The sequence below is a fragment of the Trichechus manatus genome, unplaced genomic scaffold (assembly GCF_000243295.1).
Source record: "Trichechus manatus latirostris isolate Lorelei unplaced genomic scaffold, TriManLat1.0 scaffold00087, whole genome shotgun sequence".
In the NCBI taxonomy this organism is placed as follows: Eukaryota; Metazoa; Chordata; class Mammalia; order Sirenia; family Trichechidae; genus Trichechus; species Trichechus manatus.
Window position 1 is genome coordinate 2,479,510 of NW_004444023.1, and position 21,019 is coordinate 2,500,528.

At 45.4% G+C, this 21,019-nt stretch overlaps 1 protein-coding gene across 1 annotated transcript in view; it reads right to left on the bottom strand.

Annotated features, from left to right (window-relative positions):
* The window catches only part of ZNF541 (zinc finger protein 541), a 49,539-nt gene that overhangs the window by 17,791 nt on the left and 10,729 nt on the right, over positions 1-21,019 (bottom strand). Inside the window, exons 3-8 of the mRNA XM_004381616.2 lie at positions 15,605-15,848; positions 11,184-13,044; positions 7,547-7,605; positions 7,133-7,292; positions 6,581-6,754; positions 5,318-5,642 (exon numbers count right to left, since the gene is read on the bottom strand). Coding sequence (XP_004381673.1) covers positions 5,318-5,642; positions 6,581-6,754; positions 7,133-7,292; positions 7,547-7,605; positions 11,184-13,044; positions 15,605-15,848 — 2,823 coding nt within the window. The remainder of the gene's footprint in view (positions 1-5,317; positions 5,643-6,580; positions 6,755-7,132; positions 7,293-7,546; positions 7,606-11,183; positions 13,045-15,604; positions 15,849-21,019) is intronic.

Here is a 21,019-nt window from a genome sequence, read left to right on the forward strand (position 1 = left end):
TGCTGACACACTGCAAAAATTGTAACCAATGTCACTTAACAATCTGTACAAAATTTTTTTAATGGAAACCTAATTTGCTGTGTAAACTTTCACCTAAAACATAATATGCAAAAAAAAAAAAAGAAACGTGGGACACCATCAAGCACACCAGTACACATGTAATGGGAAATCAGGGGGAGAGAAGAAAGAAAGGGATAAAAAAATTTTTTTGAAGAAATAATGGCCGAAAACTTCCCAAATTTGATAAATATCATTAATCTACACATCCAAAAAGCTCCATAAACTCCAAATAGGATAAACACAAAAAGATCCAAATCCAGACACATCATAGTCAAAATGTGGAAAGTCAAAGATAAAGATAAAAAGTAGTAAGAGGAACACAACTCATCACGTACAAGAGAACTCCAACAAGATCAATAGCTGACTTCTCAGAAGAAACAATGGCGGTCAGAAGGCAGTGGGATGACATATTCAAAGGGCTGCAAGTAAAAACTGTCAACCAAGAATCTTATACTCAACAAACTATCTTTCAATAATGGAAGTGAAATAAAGACATTCCCAGAAAAAGAAAAGTTTAGAGAATTTATTGCTAGCAGTCTTACCTTACAAGAAACAGTAAAGATGCAAAATTATTTGGCAATAAAATGGAATGAAGTATTGATATATGCTCCCAACGTGGATGAACCATAGAAACATTATGCTAAGTAAAAGAAACCAGACACAAAGGACCACATACCGTATGACTCAATTTATACAAATGTTCAGAATAGACAAATCCATAGAAACAGAAAGTAGATTATTGGTTACCTAGGGCAGGGGAAGGCAGGAATAGGAGTGACTGCTGATGAGTATGGGATTTTCTTTTGGAGTGACGAAAATGTACTAAAATTGATTGTGGTGGTGGAAGTTGTACAACTCTGTGAATATACTAAAAACCATTGAATTGTACACTTTAAAGGGATGAATTGTATAGCATATGAATTATATCTCAATAAGGCTAATCTTAAAAAATAGTTAAAAAAAAAAAAAAGTTCTCTAGGATGAAAGCTAGTGATGCCAGACAGTAATTTGAAACTACTTGGAAAAAAAAAACAAAAACAAAGAGCAGTGGTGAATGTAATTATGTAGGTAATTACAAAAGACACTATAATTACATTTCTTGTCTTTCATTCTCTTAAATTATTTAAAAAGCAATTGCACAAAACAGTATGTATTGTGGCCTTCTAACATATAGAAATGTAATGTATTTGACAGTAATAGCACAGAAGAGGCAAATGGGAACAAAGCTGTACTGGAGTAAAGAAATGACACCAGATGGTAACTTGAATCCACAGGAGCAGATGAAGAGTACCAAAAATGGTAAATAAGAAGGTGGATATAACAAACTGTAAATATATGAGTCAGAATCAACTTAACAGCACGCAACAACAATAACAACATAAATACATGCTTGCTCTCCTTTATCCGCTTTTTTAAATGACATAAAATCACATGAAGTAATAATTATGACAAGGAGCCCTGGCTGTGCAACAGTTAAGCACTCAGTTGCTAACCAAAGATTTGCAGTGCAAACCCACCCAACAGTTCCATGAGAGAAAGACCTGGCAACCTGCTCCCATAAAGATTTCAGCCCAGAAAACCCTATGGAGCAGTTCTACTATGTCACGTGGGGTCCCTCTGAGATGAAATCTACTCAATGGCACCTAACAAGAACAGCAATCTTAACAATGTACTGTTGGGTTTCAAATATATATAGATGCAATGTATATAAAAATAGTAACACCAAAAAGGGGAAGAGGTCCACTTTGGAAAACATTATGGTGCCTCCTTAAAAAAGTAGAAATAGAAATATCATATGATCCAGCAATCCCACTCCTGGAAATATATCCTAGAGAAATAAGAGCCATCACATAAATAGACATATATGCACCCTCATGTTCACTGCAGCATTATTTACAAAAGCAAAAAGATGGAAATAACCTAAATGTCCAACAACAGATGAATGAACAAACAAATTATGGTACATACACACAATGAAATACTACAAAACGATAAAGAACAGTGATGAATGCGCAAAACATCTCATAAAATTGATGAATCTGGAGGGCATTATGCTGAGTGAAATAAGTCAATCACAAAAGGACAAATATTGTATGAGACCACTATTATAAAAACTCAAGAAAAGGTTTACGCACAGAAAGAAAGAAACAATCTTTGATGGTTATGATGGTGGGGAGGGATGGGGAGGAAAAATACTAACTAGACAGTAGACAAGCGCCAACTTTGGTGAAGGGGAAGATGTACACGATATAGGGGAGGTCAGTATAACCTGATGAAGGCGAAGTCATAGAAGCTTCCTAGACACATTCAAATACCTTGAGGGACCGAGTTACTGGGGCTGAGGGCTGGGGACTATGGTCTAAGAGGACATCTAGGTCAATTCGCATAATATAGTTCATAAAGAAAATGTTCTACATCCTACTTTGGTGAGTAGCATCTGGAGTCTTAAAAGTTTGTGGGTGGCCATCTAAGATACATCTATTGGTCCCATCTCATCTGGAGCAAAGCAGAATACAGAAAACGAAACACACAAGGAAAATATCAGTCCAGAGGACTAATGGACCACATGAACAACAACATCCACTAGCCTGAGTCCAGAAGAACTAGATGGTGCCCAGCTACCATCACCAACCGCTCTGACAGGGATCACAATAGAGGGTCCCAGACAGAGCAGGAGAAAAATGGAGAACAAAATTCAAATTCACAAAAAAGACCAGACTTACTGGTCTGACAGAGACTGGAGGAACCCCTGAGACTATGGCCCCTGGACACCCTGCTAACTCAGAACTGAAGCCACTCCCAAAGTCCATCTTTCAGCCAAAGATTAGACAGGCCTATAAAACAAACAATGACACACGTAAGCAACGTCAAGTATATGAGACCAAATGGGCAACACCTGTGGTGTGCAAAAGCAAAGATGAGAAGGCAGGGAGGGACAGGAAAACTGGATGCATGGACAAAGGGAACCCAGGGTGGAAAGGGAGAGTGCACTGTTGTGGGGATTGCAACCAATGTCACAAAACAATTCATGTATAAATTCTGAATGAGAAACTAATTTGCGCTGTAAAGTTTCACCTAAAGCACAACAAAAATTTTTTTACAAGAGGGAGGGGAGACAGAACAAAGCTCTACAGGCATATTGTTTCATTGTTATTGTTAGCTGCCACTGAGCTGGCCCCCGACTCATGGCAACCCCATGCACAACAGGATTGGACTATGGTGATCCGAAGGGTTTTCACTGGCTGATTTTTTGGAAGTAGATCGCTAGGCCTTTCTTCCTCCTGTCTTAGTCTAGAAGCTCTGCAGAAACCTGGTCAGCATCACAGCAACCCGCAAGCCTCCGCTGATAGACAGGTGGTGGCTGTGTAATGTTTTTATATCTCACTGTAATTTAGTACAAATCTGAAGCAGATTTTAAAGATGTATACTGTTAACCGTAGAGCAACCACTAAGAAGATGACTTAAAAAACAGTGAAAAGATCATTAAAGGAATTAAAATGTCTCACTAGAAAATAATCACTTAATGCAAAAGAAAGCAGTAAAGGAAGGACGGGGGAAAAAAGACAAAGACATAAGACAAAAAAAACAAAAAGCAAAATGGCAGCTATAAACCCAACCATATCAATAATAAAATTAAATATAAATTGATTAAACAATCCAATCAACAGACAGTGACTGTCAGATTGGATGAACAAAAAAAAAAATGATCCAACTAATGCTGTCTATAGGAGACAATTTAGATTCAAAGATACATATAGGTTGAACATAAAAGAACAGGAAAAGATATATTATGCAAACAACAATCAGAAAAGGCTATACTAATATTAGACAAATTAGACTTTAAAAAATATTACTGGAGATAAAGAGAAACATCATAATGATAAAGGGGTTAGATCATCAGATACAAATAACAATTATAAATATAAATGCATCTAACAAAGTCCCAAAATATATGAAGCAAAAACTGACAGAATTGAAGGGTGAGACAGACAACTGAACAATAATAGTTGTAAATTTCAATACTTTCAATAACGGAAAGAACAACTAGGCAGATCAATCAAGAAATAGAAGACTTGAGTAATTCTATAAAATCAATGAGATCTAACAGACATCTATAGAACATTTCACCCAACATCAGTAGAATATATATTCTTCTTAAGAGCACATGGAACATTCTCCAGGACAGACTGTATTATCCTAGGCCATTAAACTAGCCAAAACCAAACCCACTGCCGTTGAGTCAATTCCGACTTATAGCGACCCCACAGGCTGTAAATCTCTATGGAAGCAGATTGCCACATCTTTCTCCCATGGAGCCGCTGGTGGTTTCAAAATGCTGACCTTTCAGTTAGCAGTCAATCACTTTAACCACTGCGCCACCAGGGCTCCTTGGCCATAAAACATAGTCAGTTCTGTGGCCACAATGGAATTAAATTAGAAATTAATTACAGAAGGAAATTTGGAAAATCCACTAATCTGTAGAAATTCAACAATATACTCCTAAATAATCAATGCATCAAAAAAGAAATCATAAGAGAAATTTAAAAATACTTTGAGGAATGAAGATTAAAAACACAGCATATTAAAACTTAGGAGATGCAGCTAAAGCATCTTTTTATTCAACTATAGAAAGGAATGAAATACTAATACATGCTACAGCATGAATGAACCTAGAAAACATGATGCTGAATGAAAGAAGTCAAGACACAAAAGGCCACATATTGTCTGATTCCATTTATATAAAATGTCCAGAATAGGTAAATCTATAGAGACAGAAAGCAGATTCAACGTTGCCAGGAGTTGAGGATATAGGAGGATGGACAGGTGTCTGCTAATGAGGGTGATGCTTCTTTTTGGAGTGATCAAATTGCTCTAAAGTTAGATTGTGGTGATGGGTGGGTGTACAACCCTGTGAATATACTAAAAAAACATTGATTTGTACACTTTAAGTGGGTGACTTGCATGGTAGATGAATTATATCTCAAAAACGCTATTCAAAAAATCACATAGAAGGGCAGAAGGGTGGTCAGGCTAAATGGTCTCTATATTTTCTTTCCAGCTGTAAAACTCTAAGCACCTACAAGGCTGCTGGTCCCAGAACTGTCCTGGGATACCTCTGAACAGCTATTGGACCCTCAGACCAGGCACACCTACAGGTCAGAGAGAATTGCTAGACCAAACGCTACAGGGGGGTGGGCATCTGTGCACAGGAGACCCACCACGTGATGCATCCAGAGAGGGGGGCAGCCTCACTCACCAAGCACAGTGTTGAAGAGCTTGTCGGGGCCAGCCTGCGCTGCTGTGGAACAGAGGGTATTGAAGTACAACCCTGAGCCCTCCCGGATGGGGCTGAGCATGGGGGGCGGCGTGTAGGGGGAGCACTGGAATAGGCCCTTCAGGAGCTGGTCCACCAGGAACACTGGGGACCGCAGGCAGCTCTGGTGGCACCCTCCAGGGCCTGGCTCCCCAAACGTGGAGGGTGGAGGAGGGATGAACAGTGTCTTGGGTTGGGGGCGCTTCTTCCGCTTTCTGTGTTGGCTGCTCTCCTTGCTGTCTCTCTCCTCCCCGTCTTTCTCTTGTCCCTGGAGAAGAGCGTTCGGGATTGCAGGTGGTCACGTGGCCACCCAGTGCACTGCTCAGTCTTGGCGATGGCACCAGAGGGGTGAGGGGCTCTGACCATGGAGACAGAGGGAATCTGACCCACACACCAAGCCTGTATGCCAGGAGCCTGCGGCAAGGAGGCTGAGGAGGGTCCACGGCGCACTGTCCAGGGCGACCAGGCCGGAGGCAGGCCCGGGACTCTGTGCCTGGGGACATTCAAGGCTGCAGCCTGCACATACACCCATGCCCCCAGGAGGGGCCCCAACTCGGAGGATTCTGGAACTGTGAAAGGACAGTATCAGTTGTTACAATGACTGACACGTAAGAAGTGGGGACCGGGGATACAGTGGAAGCGACAAAATGATAACAGCTCCTGTGAGACAAACAACAGGACTCAATCACGGACTCAGGCAACCTTCAGGTCCACGTACTCTGTCCCCAAGCCCAGCATGATCCTCTCGTGGCAGGGCGGGCGGGGTGTCCTCCAGTACTAGCTGAAGAGATAAGTCCCACAAGACCCATTCCTTGAACCTGCAATGCTCTGGCTCACCTCCAAGCAATCTCCCCTCCCCTCTGCCAGGCTCCCTCGTCTTCATCCTCCATGTCTCAGCTCCGATGTCCCCTCCTCCAGGAAGCCCTCCCTGACTTCCTCAGGCTGGGTTAGGTGCCCATCTGAGTTCCCTCAACTCCCCCCACTCAACTGGGAACCCTGAGAGGGCAGGACCAGGCTGTCATGGTCACGGCTATATCCCCAATACTGCCTAGCACAGTGCTGAGCACAGAGGAAACTCAGTGAATGTTGAATGAATGAATGAGTAAACCACCTTCTAGAGTCAGGACTTTTGTTGGTATTTGGTTTGGGTTTTCCCCACAGCTTCCATCAACAGGTGGTGAGAGCAGGAGAAGCATCTATACCCACCTTGGCTCCGCTCCCTGGGAGCCGGGTCCCTGGGGCCACAGGTACTGACACAGGGATCACCAGAGGGGCTGCTGCTGCATTGTCCACGGACTTCTTGGCCCCTGGGGGACTCTGCCCATCCCCATCTGGCCTCAGCACCTGTCTCGGTGGCTTGCAAAACTCCGAGCCGAACACCTAGACGTGGAGAACAGACAGCTCTTAAAGAGAAACTATAACCACTAACCAGTCCAGCTGATTTGGACTCCCAGAAATGCCATGTGCATCAGAGTAGAACTGTGCTCCACAGGGTTTCCAGTGGCTGATTTTTCAGTAGATCACCGGGCCTTTTTTCAGAGGCATCTCTCGGTGGACTCAAAACTCCAACCTTTTGGTTAGCAGCTAAGCACATTAACCATTTTCACCACCCAGGGATTCCGAGAAAAATAGTAGTTGCAGAAAATAAGAGCTGCTCACAAGGATGGTCAGAAAAGCTGGCGCAAACCTCGAGGCATTTACTCCCCCAGTCTGCTGGAAACCCCATCCCCAGAGAACCTGCTGCCCGCACCCCTTCACCTGCTGCTCCTGCTTCCCAGGCGGTGACGGCCACTGGTCGCTGTGGAAACACAAGTGGCTGCTCAGGCCCTTCTCGGTGTAAAACATCTGGCTGCAGTTCTTGCAGACGTGAGTGTTCCTTGGCTCTGTCCGGTCGGCAGGACTCCCGTTTTGCTGGTCACTGTGGGTAGATGTGGCGGGAGGGGAGAATGGTAGGATGGGACTCTGCCCCCGATCACTGGGCTTTTGTTGTTGTTGAAGTCTGGCTCCCTGAAGACTCCTGATAAACCCTAAGGAACGCAGGCTGAGCCCCCAGCGCTTTATGGCCCGGCCCACACTTCTCAGGACTGAAAGCACCCAGAGCTCACTCACCAGGGCCAACACACGAAAGCCACAAGGGCACTCCTGAGCGGCAGTCAGGACGACTTCACTTACCATCCACCCGCTGCACTCTCTTCCTTCACCGGATGAGGGAGCCTGTAGATATTTCCACCCTGAGGATGAGAGGACAGCTGAGCTAACACCAGAAATGAAAGGGCATGGAAGAGTAAAACTATCAAACTCTTAGAAGAAAATGTAGGTGTGATTCTTCGTGACTTTGGATTAGGCAATGGTTTCTTAGATGACATCAAAGCACGCACACACCCACACACACACAATAGATGAACTGGACATCATCAAAATTAAAAATTTCTGTGATTCAAAGAACACCAACAAGAAAGTGACAAGCCACAGAATGGGTGACAAATTTTGCTAATTCTAAAGGAGCCCTGGTGGCGCAAAAGCTAAGTACTTAGTTGCTAACCAAAAGGCTGGTGGTTTAAACCCACCCATCGGCTCCATGGGAGCAAGACCTGGCGATCTGCTTCCATAAAGATTAAAACCCGTTGCTGTCAAGTCGACTTGGACTCATAGTGACTCTACAGGACAGAGTAGAACTGCCTCATAGTGTTTCCAAAGAGCGCCTGGTGGATTCGAACTGCCAACCTCTTGGTTAGCAGCCAAACTCTTAACCACTACGCCACCAGGGTTTCTTTCATAAAGATTACAGCCAAGAAAATCCCACAGGGTAGTTCTACTCTGACACGTGGGGTCACTATGAGTCAAAAGTCAACTCGACAGCACCTAACAACAGCAACATACCTGATAAGGGACTTGTATCCAGAATATATAAAGAACTCTTACCAAACCAAACCCACTGCTATAGAGTCGATTCTGACTCATAGCAACCCAACAGGCAGAGTAGAACTGCCCCACAGGGTTTCCAAATCTGTAACCTTTATGGGAGCAGACTGCCACATCTTTCTCCCACAGAGTGGCTGGTTCAAACCACTGACCTTTTGGTTAGCAGCTGAGCACTTAACCATTGCACCACCAGGGCACCTTAAAAACTCCTATAGCTCAATAATAAAAAGACAAATAACCCAATTAAAAAATGGGCAAAGGCACATAAACCAGAGACTCCATCAGCCTAAGACCAGAAGAACGAGATGGTGCCCGGCTACCACCAATGACCGCCCTGACAGGGAACCCAACAGAGAGCCCCTGAAGGAGCAGAAGAAAAGTGGCGTGCAGAACTCAAATTCTAGTGCAAACACCAGACTGAATGGCTTATCTGAGACTGAAGGGACCCCAGAAGACATGGCCCCCAGACTCTCTGTTAACCCAGAACTAAAACCATTCCTGAAGCTAATTCTTCAGATAAAGATTAGGCTGGACTATAAAACATAAAATAATACTCGTGAGGAGTGTGCTTCTTATTTTAAGTAGATACACAAGACTAACAATGGGCAGCTCCTGTCCAGAAGCGGGATGAGAAGGCAGAAAGGGATAGGAGCTGGTTGAAAGGACATGGAAAATGAGGGATAGAAAGGGGGGGTGTGCTGTCACATTATAGGGATTGCAAGTAGGGTCACATAACAATATGTGTATAAATTTTTGTATGAGAAATTAACCTGAGCTGTAAACTTTCACCTAAAGCACCAAAAAAAAGAAAGAAAGAAAGAAAAAAAGGGCAAAGGATCTGAATAGATATTTCTCCAAGAACACAAACAGATGGGCAGCAAGATGTTCAACATCATTAGCCATCAGGGAAATGCAAACCAAAAACACAATGAGATACCCCTTCACCCCTACTAGGATGGCTAGAATAATAATAATAATAAATACAGATAATAGCAAGTGTTGGTGAGGATGTGGAGAAACTGGAACCCTTACACAATGCTGGTGGGAATGTGAAATGGTACAGCTGCTGTGAAAAACAGTCTGGCAGTTCCTCAAAAAATTAAACAGAGAGTTCATCTTGAAAACCCTGATTCAGCAATTCTGCTCCTAGGCATATATTCAAGAGACATGAAAACATATGTCCCCACAAACACTTTTACAGGAATGTTCATAGCAGCATTATTCATAACAGCCAAAAAGTGGAATGAACCCAAATGTCCATCAATGGAGGAATGAGTAAATAAAATGTGGTACATCCACATCATTATGCAGCCATAAAAAGGAGTGAAGTTCTGATACATGCTACCACTTTGATGAAGCTTGAAAACGTGATGCTGAGTGAAAACAAGTCAGTCACAAATGGCCACATATGAAATGTCCACAATAGGCAAATATATAGAGACAGAAAGTAGATTTGTGGCTGCCAGGGACTGAGGGAGATAAAAGGGAGGGTATTGGGGGATAACAGCTAAGGGGTATAGGGTTTCTTTTTAGGGTGAGGAAATGTTCCAAAATTGATTGTGGTGATGGACACACAACTCTGCTAATGTACTAAAAACAACAAAATTTACATTTCACTGTAAATTGTATGGTAGGTGAATAACGTTGTTGTTGGGTACTATCAAGTCGATTCTGACTCATAGCGACCCACGTGACAGAGTAGCACTGCCCCAAAGGGTTTTCTAGTCTGTGATCTTTACAGAAACAAATCACCAGGTCTTTCTCCCACGGAGTCGATGGGTGGACTGTCAACCTTTTGGTTAGCAGTGAGTGCTTAATTGTTGCACCACCAGAGCTCCTATGTAAATAACCAAAAAAACCAATTGCCATTGAGTCGATTCCGACTCATAGCAATCCTGCAGGACAGAGCAGACCTGCCCCATAGGGCTTCCAAGGCTGTAATCTTTACAGAAGCAGACTGTCACATCTTTCTCCTGTGAAGCAACTGGTGGGTTCAAACCTCCGACCTTTCAGTTAGCAGCTGAGCACTTAACCACTGTGCCACCAGGGCTCCTTCCATGTGACTAATAAAGCTGTTTGTTAAAAAAGAAGAGGTAGCTGTGGGATGGCAAGAAGGTGCTGGACTTGGAGTCACGAGAGAGCTCACCACCCATGTCACTAAAGGAAGTGGCCAAACCTCTCCAAGCCCAGGACCTCAGAGCACGATATATGAAGGGACTCAGTGTACTGGGCAGGGTCAGGCAAAGGGTGGGACCCCAATAAGACTTGTGGGACCCGTGATTAACAATGAGAAGATATATGGCCATTTTGTGCAGGAATATTTAAGGGAGGGGGATCTCTACCTTTACGTCCTCTGAAGAATTTAAGGAGGCAAATCCAAAAGAAAACCCAGGGCAAGAAGCAAGCAAGCAAAGAAAGCTTAATGACATAACAAAATGACACAATGTTTCTGACAACTCTGTAAAGTCCTCACTCTGTTATGGGGGATTAAAAAAAATTTTTTTTAAGTCACCATCTCTCTCAGCCTTCATTTCCCCCTCTGTACAATTTCATCTGAGAGTTAAGTGAGATGAAATAAACAAAATGCCTGGACAACTAAAATAAATGCTAAACTCGTTGCCATCAGTTCTAACTTATAGCAACTGCACAGGACAGAGCAGAACTGTCCCATAGGGTTTCCAAGACTGTAATCTTTACGGAAGCAGACTGCCACATCTTTCTTCTGAGGAGCGCTGGCAGGTTTGAACTGCCCACCTTTCGGTTAGCAGCTGAGTACTTAATCACTACACCACCAGGGCTCCTTAATAAATGCTAAAGTAAGCAACAAATCAAACTCTGGCCTCACTCAGGCACTGGCCAGCCCCCTCCCCGCCCAGAGCACAGGTACCTGGATTCTGTTGAATATGGTCAGCTTGGACTTGGTGTCCCGCGGGGGGTCTGCCAGGGGCCCAGCTGAAGAGAAGGAGGCCATGGCTACCTGGCTTGGTGATGCCGCACAGCATATATCCATCTTCACCTTCTCCTTCCGGAAGCCAGAGAAGCGCTGGCTCCTGGGGTTGCCCGAGAAGAGCCTGTAGCCCGCACCCCGGGAGCAGGCCAGGCCCTTGTCACCTTTCATGGCCCCTGAGGCTGTACCATTCTCAGCCTGGGCCTGCTTCCCGGGCAGCTGGGCACCAGGCACCTCATCGCCCCCTAGCTGGCTCTGCCTCGGGCATGAGGGGGAGATGATGTCCCCCAGGTCCAAGGACCCTTTCACAGATCGCAGCTGCTTAGCCAGAGAAGAGATTTCCGGGTTAGCAGAAGGGTCCAGAGCTGAGGACTCGAGGGATGGCTGAGCGGTGGCCACCTTCGGTCCTCCCTTCACCTCCCGTCGTGTGCTGCCCAGGGAGGTCTCCCGGGGACAGGTGGGCATGGACTTCTTCCTGCGGGCTGGGGACCCCTCTGGCTCCGGGTTTTCCGCACCTGAATGGAGCGAGTCCACAGTGGGCACCAGCGGTGGGGGCTGCTGCGGCCATGGCCCGGGCAGCGGCTTCAGGGTGGCTGGCTTGGCCTCAGGCCCAGGGAGCTGGGCAGTGGCCATCTGGGTGTGGGAGAAGATGCGCTGAGACTTGGTGATCATCTGGAACACCTGCATCTGCTCGTGGCTCACCAATGACTCCTGCGACTTCAGGAAGAGCTGCCGGAAGAGTGGTGTGGCCTCTGCCGGGAGCCCACCTGCTTTCTGGGTGTCCTGGGGGCCGGGCTCCCCAGAACTCTGCCATGACAAGGAGTCACCCTCAGACTTGCTCTTCTTGGAGGCCCAGGTGTCGTCTTCCCCACTGGCACCTCTGGTGTCACTCAAGGCTTCCCCAGGAGCCTTCAGGAGCGCGGCAGGGAAGGGCAGCATGTCCTCCAGGCTGGCACCCGAGTTGGACGAGGCCTCCACCCCAGGGGAGGCACTGCTGGGCCCTGGGCTGGACTCTGAGCCCTCCCGGGACGGTGCCGTGGGGGGCTTGTGAACAACGAACATGTTGTTGCCTTTGCTCTTGGGGCAGCCTGGCAGGTTCCGGAGCCACTGGAAGTTGGGGCCAGACGGCTGGGAGCTGGAGGGGATGGTCTGGCTTCGGAACACAGGCAGGCAGGCAGGCAGGGGCCCGCTGTCAGGCCAGCCCTCCAGAGTGGCTGGGAGCTGGAGGACAGGCAGCTCTGCCTCGGGGGCATCGGGGGCCCCATTCTCCCCCACCCGTGGCTGGACGCCTGCAAACCCATCGACACCGCCTGGCTCCTTGCACAGGGGACGAGGCTCCTCAGGACCCTCAGTGCCTAGGGCCGCTGGGGTGCTCGCCAGGGTGTTTGCCGGGGTGTAGGTGGAGGAGCCTGCAGAGGCTGGGCAGAGGCAGGTCGCAGCCCTCACCTCGGGGTCTGAGGGCATCCCTGGGGCTGGACCGGGAGCCGGCATCTTCTGGTGCACGATGCTGCTCACAATGCAGCGCAGGAGGTCCCGGTTGGGCAGCAGGGAGCCTGGGGACCTGGCTTCCGGGGGCACCAGGGCCCGCAGGCCACCGGGCGTCGGCTGGCTGGTCATCTCGTGGGTGTGGGGGGAGTCCCCGCAGGACTCCTCTTCTGGAGGGGCCTCCTTCAGGATGCACAGGCCGTGCTGGACCTCATAGTGGCGGCGCAGCGAGCGGTAGTCGCAGTAGCTCTTGCTGCAGCCCTGCTCGATGCACACGAAGGGCTTGGTCTTCTGGTGGGTAAGCATGTGCCCCGTCCTGGAGTCAGACACAAAGGTGGGGGTCAGCAGTGCCTCGGCCAGCCACACCACCTCAGGGCCCCATGCATGTCCCCAGGGGCCAGCACACGCACCACAGTGCAGACACGGCATCGGCCCCCCACTGGGAAAGACCACCTTGCTACCAGCCCAGCAATTCACACTGGAAGCTCCTCTCCCTCACCTTGAAACAGACCCCTCTCTGAAAAAATCAACAGAAGCCAGGCCAGAGTTCCCCAAGGTGGGCTCCCAAGGAACATCAGTCCCCAGAGCTGCCCCTCTCCGAGGACTCCAGTTCAGTTGGCAAATAAGTTTTGAAAACACTATTCGCTCCTAGGAGGTTCCCAATGCACATTAGCAATTAAAGAACCACGCGACAGAGAAGAGGAACCTTTGTTTAACGCTCCATGTTTCCCAAACTTATTTGCCCATAAAACTGTTTTTGCAAGTTGCTCCTATTAGCATCCCTCAGAACTAGAGTTCTGCAGATTAAAAAAACAAACCTGTTGCCATCAAGTCTATTCCGACTCATGGCAACCCATGTGTTACACTGGAAATGCTAACTGAGGAATTACCCCTTCTTTAACGAGGGAGTCTACACCTTACCACAGGATGCCTTCAGTAAGGAGGCAGCCACCTTGACCCTCACAGCAGAGAAGCCAATTTCCAGATGTCCAATCAGTAAAACTTTTTCTAGAAAACAGCCAAATGTGCCTATAATTTCAGCAAATATAAATATACACTATATCCATTTCCATTCTGATTCGTAGCAACCCTACAGGACAGAGCAGAACTGCCCCATAGGGTTTCCAAGGAGCGGCTGGTGGATTCGAATTGCTGAGCTTTTTGTTTAGCAGCCAAGCTCTTAAACATTGCACCACCAGGGCTCCAATATACACTATATTTATATAATATTTATATAGACGTTGCTGTTGTTAGGTGCTGCTGAGTCGATTCCGACTCATAGTGACTCCCTGTGACAGAGTAGAACTGCCCCACAGGGTTTCCCAGGCTGTAATCTTTACAGGAGCAGATCACCAGGTCTTTCTCTCCTGAAGATGCTGTGTGGGTTCGAAGCGCTAACCTTTCGGTTAGCAGCCAAGCGCTTAAGTACTACACCAACAGGGCTCCTTTTGTGTATTAACATTAATATCTAAAATGTAAATGAATGAGTAAATCACCCCTCTGGGTTCCTAACAGGCCTGCCATGGATAATTCTAGTAAACGTGGCACATGGGGTATGCACAATAAATAATAAAGCCCTTCCACTCGAGGGAAGCAACAGAGAGGAATTGTTGTCAGTTACGGCTGAGTTGACTCCGACTCATGGCAACCCCATGTGTGTCAGAGTAGAACTGTGCTCCATTGGGTTTTCAAGGCTGTGACTTTCGGAAGCAGACTGCCAGGCCTGTCTTCCCAGGTGCCTCTGGGTGGGTTCGAAACACCAAACTTTCGGTTAGCAGTTCAGCGTTTAACCATTTGCACCACCCCAGGACTCCAGAGAAGGAATTAGACTAAGCTCTAACCCCAACTCTGTTACCAGCTTGTGACGTGGGCAATTTCCTTCCTTCTCCTGGGGAGGGGTGTGGTGGAGAGGGCGAAATGAAGATGGGCCAATGGGAGCCCTGTGTGAGAGCCAGGAGCACTATGAAAATGCTAGGGGTTTTCACCTCCCACCTTCAAGTCTCTTGCTTTGAAAAAAGTCTGTCTTCCCTTCCCTCATTAGCAAGAAAAGCTTATCATTTCTAAGACATTAAGAACAAAAGCGATGTTTGCTCCTAACTCTTATAATGGGCTTCCTTTTTAAAATCCAGAGTTAAAAAAAAAAGGGAGTTAAAAAAAGAAAATCAAGTTAGCGAATGCTCTAGAAACAAAAAGCGTCTCCAAATCTCTTGGGCCCGGTGTTATCCTGATACATATCCCTCATGGAATGATGTTTTCCCCAGACCCCTGCCAAACCAAAAACCAAACTCGTCCTGTCAAGTCAATTCTGACTCATAGTGACCCTACAGAACAGGGCAGAACTGCCCCATAGGGTTTCCTAGGCTGCAATCTTTATGAAAGCAGACTGCCATATCTTTCTCCCATGGACTGGCTGGTGGGTTCAAATTAAAGGGCCAATCTTTTGGTTAGCAGCCAAGTGCTTAACCACTGTGCCACCACGGCTCCCTTGACACCTACACCAGGGCTCCAGAATATTCCTCTGTAAAGTTAGTCGAACTTCCTTCATGCTCAAAGTGCCCCCGAGAGCGAGCTATTGCATCTGCAAATCACAGCAGTGGTTTCCTCACTGGTGTGAATTTGGGGGCTTGGAAGGACGACCTCTCCAGGGCCATGCCAAACCCGCCCATGGAGCACTGGCAGCATAAGAAGAACTGAATCCACTTCTAACCACAAGTTGCACACATTTGGGGGATAAGGAAGTGGGAAAACCCAACAGAGGGATGGGACAGGTGGATCTGGGCGGTAAGAAGGAAAAAAATGGGGAAGGGGGAACACAGGCACACGCCCCCGCCCCCAGCCCCCGGAACAGATGTCCTCCTGACCAGACTCCTACATACAGGTGGTCCTGACGCTTAAAGGCCTTGCTGCAGATTTTGCAAACGTGCTTCCTCTCCTGGCTGTGCGTCAGGTAGTGCTTGCTAAGAGAACTGGCGCTGCTGAACACCTTCCCACAGAGGCTGCAGTCCAGGAGTGGGTTTTGAGGGGAGCTGTGCTGCCGCTTTCCTCTCCTGGCACTCCCAGAGGTGGCCCTGCCTCCTTCGTCCGCCTCTTTAGGCACCTTAAGCGCGCCTAGCCCCAGGTCTAAACAGAGGGAGAAAGCACAGTTATAGACATCTGGGGACATCAAAGAGCACGCCTAAAGCACTCTACAATGCTCAGAGCCACTGACTGGGTAGAGCTGGCTGTGTACGTGCACTCCAACCTCAGCAGCTGTCTATGCCCACAGAGCAAAGTTTCGGGGCAGGCAAATGAGTGGGGGCCCTGGGCAGGCCGCACCTGTGGGACTGCGCCCAGTCCTGGTGCTATGCTCAGAGGACGGTGACCGTGTGAAGCACTTCCAGGGTAGGGGACCAAGACGGGCAGGGGGTTACGACACCATCAATTGGAGGTCTCAGGAGGGAAATCAGGAAATACACGGTGAAATCCGTGAAAGCCAGAACTCAATGCGACTGTCACGTTTTTCTGGGTCTTGCAAGCTTTCTGCCTTTGACAGGGTGCAGTCTTACCACTTTTCTCTCTCTCATTTTAGTGGAAAATATTTGAGTTTTCCTTCTTTGACAGGTTTCCACCTTACACAGGCTCCAGCTTTTGCAGGTTTTACTGTATATAATCCACAGCCTTGGGAAAGTATAAATCCTTTCACTTAGCCAGTTATACCTTTGTGTTTTCAATTGTAGATTTGTACAAAGGTTTAGCTGCAAGAATGTTCACTACAGCACTGCTTTCCTGGGTGAAATGTTAGAAACAACCTACTGTCTGACAAGAGGGCAAGTAGGTGGCTGCATTATGGTTTAAGTGGACTCTGACATAAGCATTTAAAACAAAACTGTAGAAATAGATCTGATGGCACGAAAGGATGTTCATGCTACCCTAGTAAGTGACAAAAAGGTAGCATGTTGCAAAATGGAACTATCCTAGTTTTTAAGAGAGAAAAATTATAGAAAACAGACTGAGAGAATGGGATTGACTGGTAGGAGTGTCAGTAATTTTTATATTCCTCTTTTTGTTTACCTAAATTTTCCATGTTTTCATTAATATGCTAAATATAAAGAATCCCTTGGGTAAAATTATTTTTAGAAAAAACAGTTGCCATAGAATCAACTCCAACTCATGGCGACCCCATGTAGAACTGTGCTCCAGAGGGTTTTCGGTGGCCGATTTTTTTGAAGTAGATTGCCAGGCCTTTCTTCCAAGGTGCCTCTGGGTGGACTTGAACCTCCGATCTTTCGGTTAGCAGCTGAGCAAGTTAACTGTTTGCACAATCCAGGGACTCCTGGGTAAAATGATGAGGGTATTTTCACAAATCATGTCATCTGAGGAAAAGTTGAAGAAACTGGGAATGTTCAAATGGGAGAAGAGAGATGTCTTTAAATACTTGAAGGGCCAGCATGTAGAGGAGGGAGAGACTGCTTCTGTCTTGCTCCAAGGGGCAGAGTTAGGTTTGGTGAATGAAGATTAAAGGGAAGCATTTAGGAGTAAAGTGCACTGATGTCTGCAACTTACTTTGCATCAAAAACTAAGATGGAACAGCCTAGTACTGGTACAACAACAGACACATAGACCAATGGAACAGAAGTGAGAACCAAGACGTAAATCCACCCATCTATGAGCAGCTGACATTTGACAAAGCCCCAAAGTCCATTAAATGGGGGGAAAGACAGTCTCTTTAAAAAATGGTGCTGGCATAACTGGATGTCCATCTGAAAAAAAAAAAAAAAAAAGAAACCGGACCCATACCTCACACCATACACAAAAACTAACTCAAAATGGATTAAAGACCTAAATATAAAATCTAAAACGATAAAGATCACGGAAGAAAAAATAGGGATAATGCTAGGGGCCCTAATATATGGCATAAACAGAATACAAACCATAACTAACAATACACAAACACCAGAAGAGAAACCAGATAACTTGGAGCTCCTAAAAATTAAAAACTATGCTCATCGAAAGAGTAAAAAGAGAACCTAGAGACTGGGAAAAAAAATTTGGCTACAACACATCCAACAAGCCTCTAATCTCTAAAATCTACAAGATACTCCAACACTTCAACAACAAAAAGACAAATAATCCAATATAAAAAATGGGCAAAGGATATGAACCAACACTTCACCGAAGAAGACATTCAGGTGGCTAACAGACACATGAGGAAATGCTCCAGGTCATTAGCCATTACAGAAAGGCAAATCAAAACTACAATGAGATACCATCTCATGCCAACAATATTAGCACTAATCAAAAAAACACAAAATAACAAATGTTGGAGAGGTTGTGGGGAGACTGGAACTCTTATGCACTGCTGGTGGAAATGTAAAATGGTACGACCACTTTGGAAAACGATATGGCACTTCCTCAAAAAGCCAGAAATAGAAATATCATACAATCCAGCAATCCCACTTCTAGGAATATACCCTAGAGAAATAAGGGTCGTCACATGAATAGACATATGCACAGCCATGTTCACTGCAGCACTATTCACATAGCAAAAAGATGGAAACAACCTACATGTCCTTCAACAGATGAATGGATAAACAAATTATGGTACACATACACGATGGAATACTCTACACAATGATGAAAAACAATGATGAATCCGTGCAACATCTCACAACCTGGATGAATCTGGAGGGCATTACGCTGAGTGAAGTCAGTCAGTCACAAAAGAACAACTATTGTATGAGACCACTATTAAAGAACTCAAGAAAAGGTTTACGCACAGAAAAAAGCATTATTTAATGGTTACAAGGGTGGGGAGGGAGGAGAAGAGGAAATCACTAACTAGATAGTTGACAAGTGTCAACTTTGGTGAAGGGAAGGAAAACATACAATACAGAGGAAGTCAGCACAACTGGACCAAGCAAAAGCATAGAAGTTTCCCAGCCACATCCAAATACTTTGAGGGACTGAATATCTGGGGCTGGGGCGTGGGGACCATAGTCTCAGGGGCCATCTGGGTCAACTGGCATAACATAGTTCATTAAGAAAATGTTTTACATCCCACTTTGGTGTGCAGCGTGTGGGGTCTTAAAAGCTTGTGAGTAGCCATCTAAGATACATCTATTGGTTCCATCCTATTCGGAGCAAAGGAGAATGAAGAAAACCAAAGATACAAGGAAAATATTAACCCAAAGGACTCAAAGGACCACATGAACCAGAGCCTCCACTAGCCTGAACCCAGAAGAACTAGATGGTGCCCAGCGACCACCACTGATCCCTTGACAGGGATCACAACAGAGAGTCCTGGACAGAGCATGAGAAAAATGTAGAACAAAATTCAAATCTGCAAAAAAAGATCAGACTCACTGGTCTGACAGAGACTGGAGGAAGCCCTGAGACTGTGGCCCCCAGACACTCTGCTAAATCAGAACTGAAACCCCTCCCAAAGCCCACTTTTCAAAGATGAGACAGACCTATAATATGGGCGAATGCTGTATAAATTTCTCAGCTTCTCTATATACTTAAAAATTTTCATAATAAAATTTTTGGGGAAAAACCAAAAAAAAAAAAAGATTAAAGGGAAGTGCAAGGGCCATGAACACAAGGACTCTGCCTTACTGATATGTTCCCAGCTCCCAGAATTCCTATGCCGGTACTTAATAACTTCGGTGAATGGTAATGGAATATTTTTCTACCCCCTAGCCGGTCTGGAAAATGGATCAGGGTTGCCTTATGAGATGGCGAATTTAGAAGTCACCGTTTATCTGGGAAACTGCAGAGTCAAGAATCCAATAGGCCAGGGCATTGGGAGAAGGGGGTATTTGCACTAAAGGACTCAAAAATGCTAGTTCTCTGTGGCTTATGAGAGGCAGTGTGCCAGCCATAGCAGAAAGGAAGCCGGACTGGGTGTCCCGAGGCCTGGACTCTCATCCTAATTCTGCCTCTGGCCTTGGGCCATTTGTCACTTAACTTGCCTGGCCTTCTTCCACCTCCTATGGGAGATTACTGTGACAAGCAGTTGAGTGACATCAACCGCTTAAACAAAAAAAAACAGGACTCCCTTCAGGGAAAGTTCCCAGTCTCGCTAAGTTACTTTAAAATGCTAACTGAATTATATGAGTATTAACCTATATTTATTTCTAATGTCTCCAATATTTTAAATTTGCGAGCTGTCTAAAATTTAATATTGATATGAAATGGGAGTCTTACTGTACTTTCCAATTGTCCCAATCTCATTTGGTTAAGAAGTCATCTTTATGATATTATGGTATTACTATATATATATTTGGGTTTGGTGTTGAGCTTTCTGTTATATAGATCTATCCCCTGAGCTGTGCTACACTGTTTTAATTATTGTGGCTTTATAAGATGTTATGATATCTATTAGAACAAAGAGGAAATTAAAAAAAAAAAAAACAAACTCAATTGCCATTGAGTCGATTCTGACTCATAGCAACCCTACAGAGGAAACAGACATTTAAAATACATAATATTTTTATTCAGGAAAAAAAGGAGGTCTCTCATTTATCCAAATCTGTTCTTGGTGAAATATTCCTTTGTGAAGTCTTAAAATGTTTCCTTCTATGTAGGTCCTACACATTTATTGTTAAATTTACTACCAAATAGTTTATATTTTGAGGTCCTCAGAAATCTGTTTCCCTTATATTGTTGACTACTGCGGGTATACAAAAAAGCCATGGGTTTCTGTACGTTAAATACTAATACCTAAATACAGTATTAAACTCTCTTCTTTGTTCAAAAAAAATACTAACTGAAGTAACTGTGTTGTTTTTAAAAATTGGCAAGGACACTGAAAAGCAGGCCAACTGAGCCACTGGCCCTAGAAGCCACCCACTCTCCCTAGAAAGCTGTGCTGTAAAAGCTGTTTCTGTGCTCTGACCACGTAAACCTACTTTGGGGAGTATGTTCAAGAAACTAATCCAAAAGAAAACACAATATATACAAAGTTGTTCACTGAGGCACTGTAACAGTCCAACAAGCAAGAACAGGGTCTAACAACACAAAGGAATAGCTATTAAAATGACAACTGTATGGTCTAACTTCACTTATGAAAGCAAATACAGTCAGTTCCAAAAACTTAGAATTATACACTGCAAAACTATTTTAAAATGTTACATCTCTGCAAAACAGTATCTGTCTGAGCAACTCTAACCACATTGTTAAGGATCTACATGTGGAAGCCAGGGTGGGTTTTTTCCTCGCTTACTGCTTTTCCTTGTTTTCCAAGTTTTCTTTAATAAACTAGCACAGTGAGAGCCGGAATTCTGCAGGACTGCCTTGTTTTTCCGGGTCTC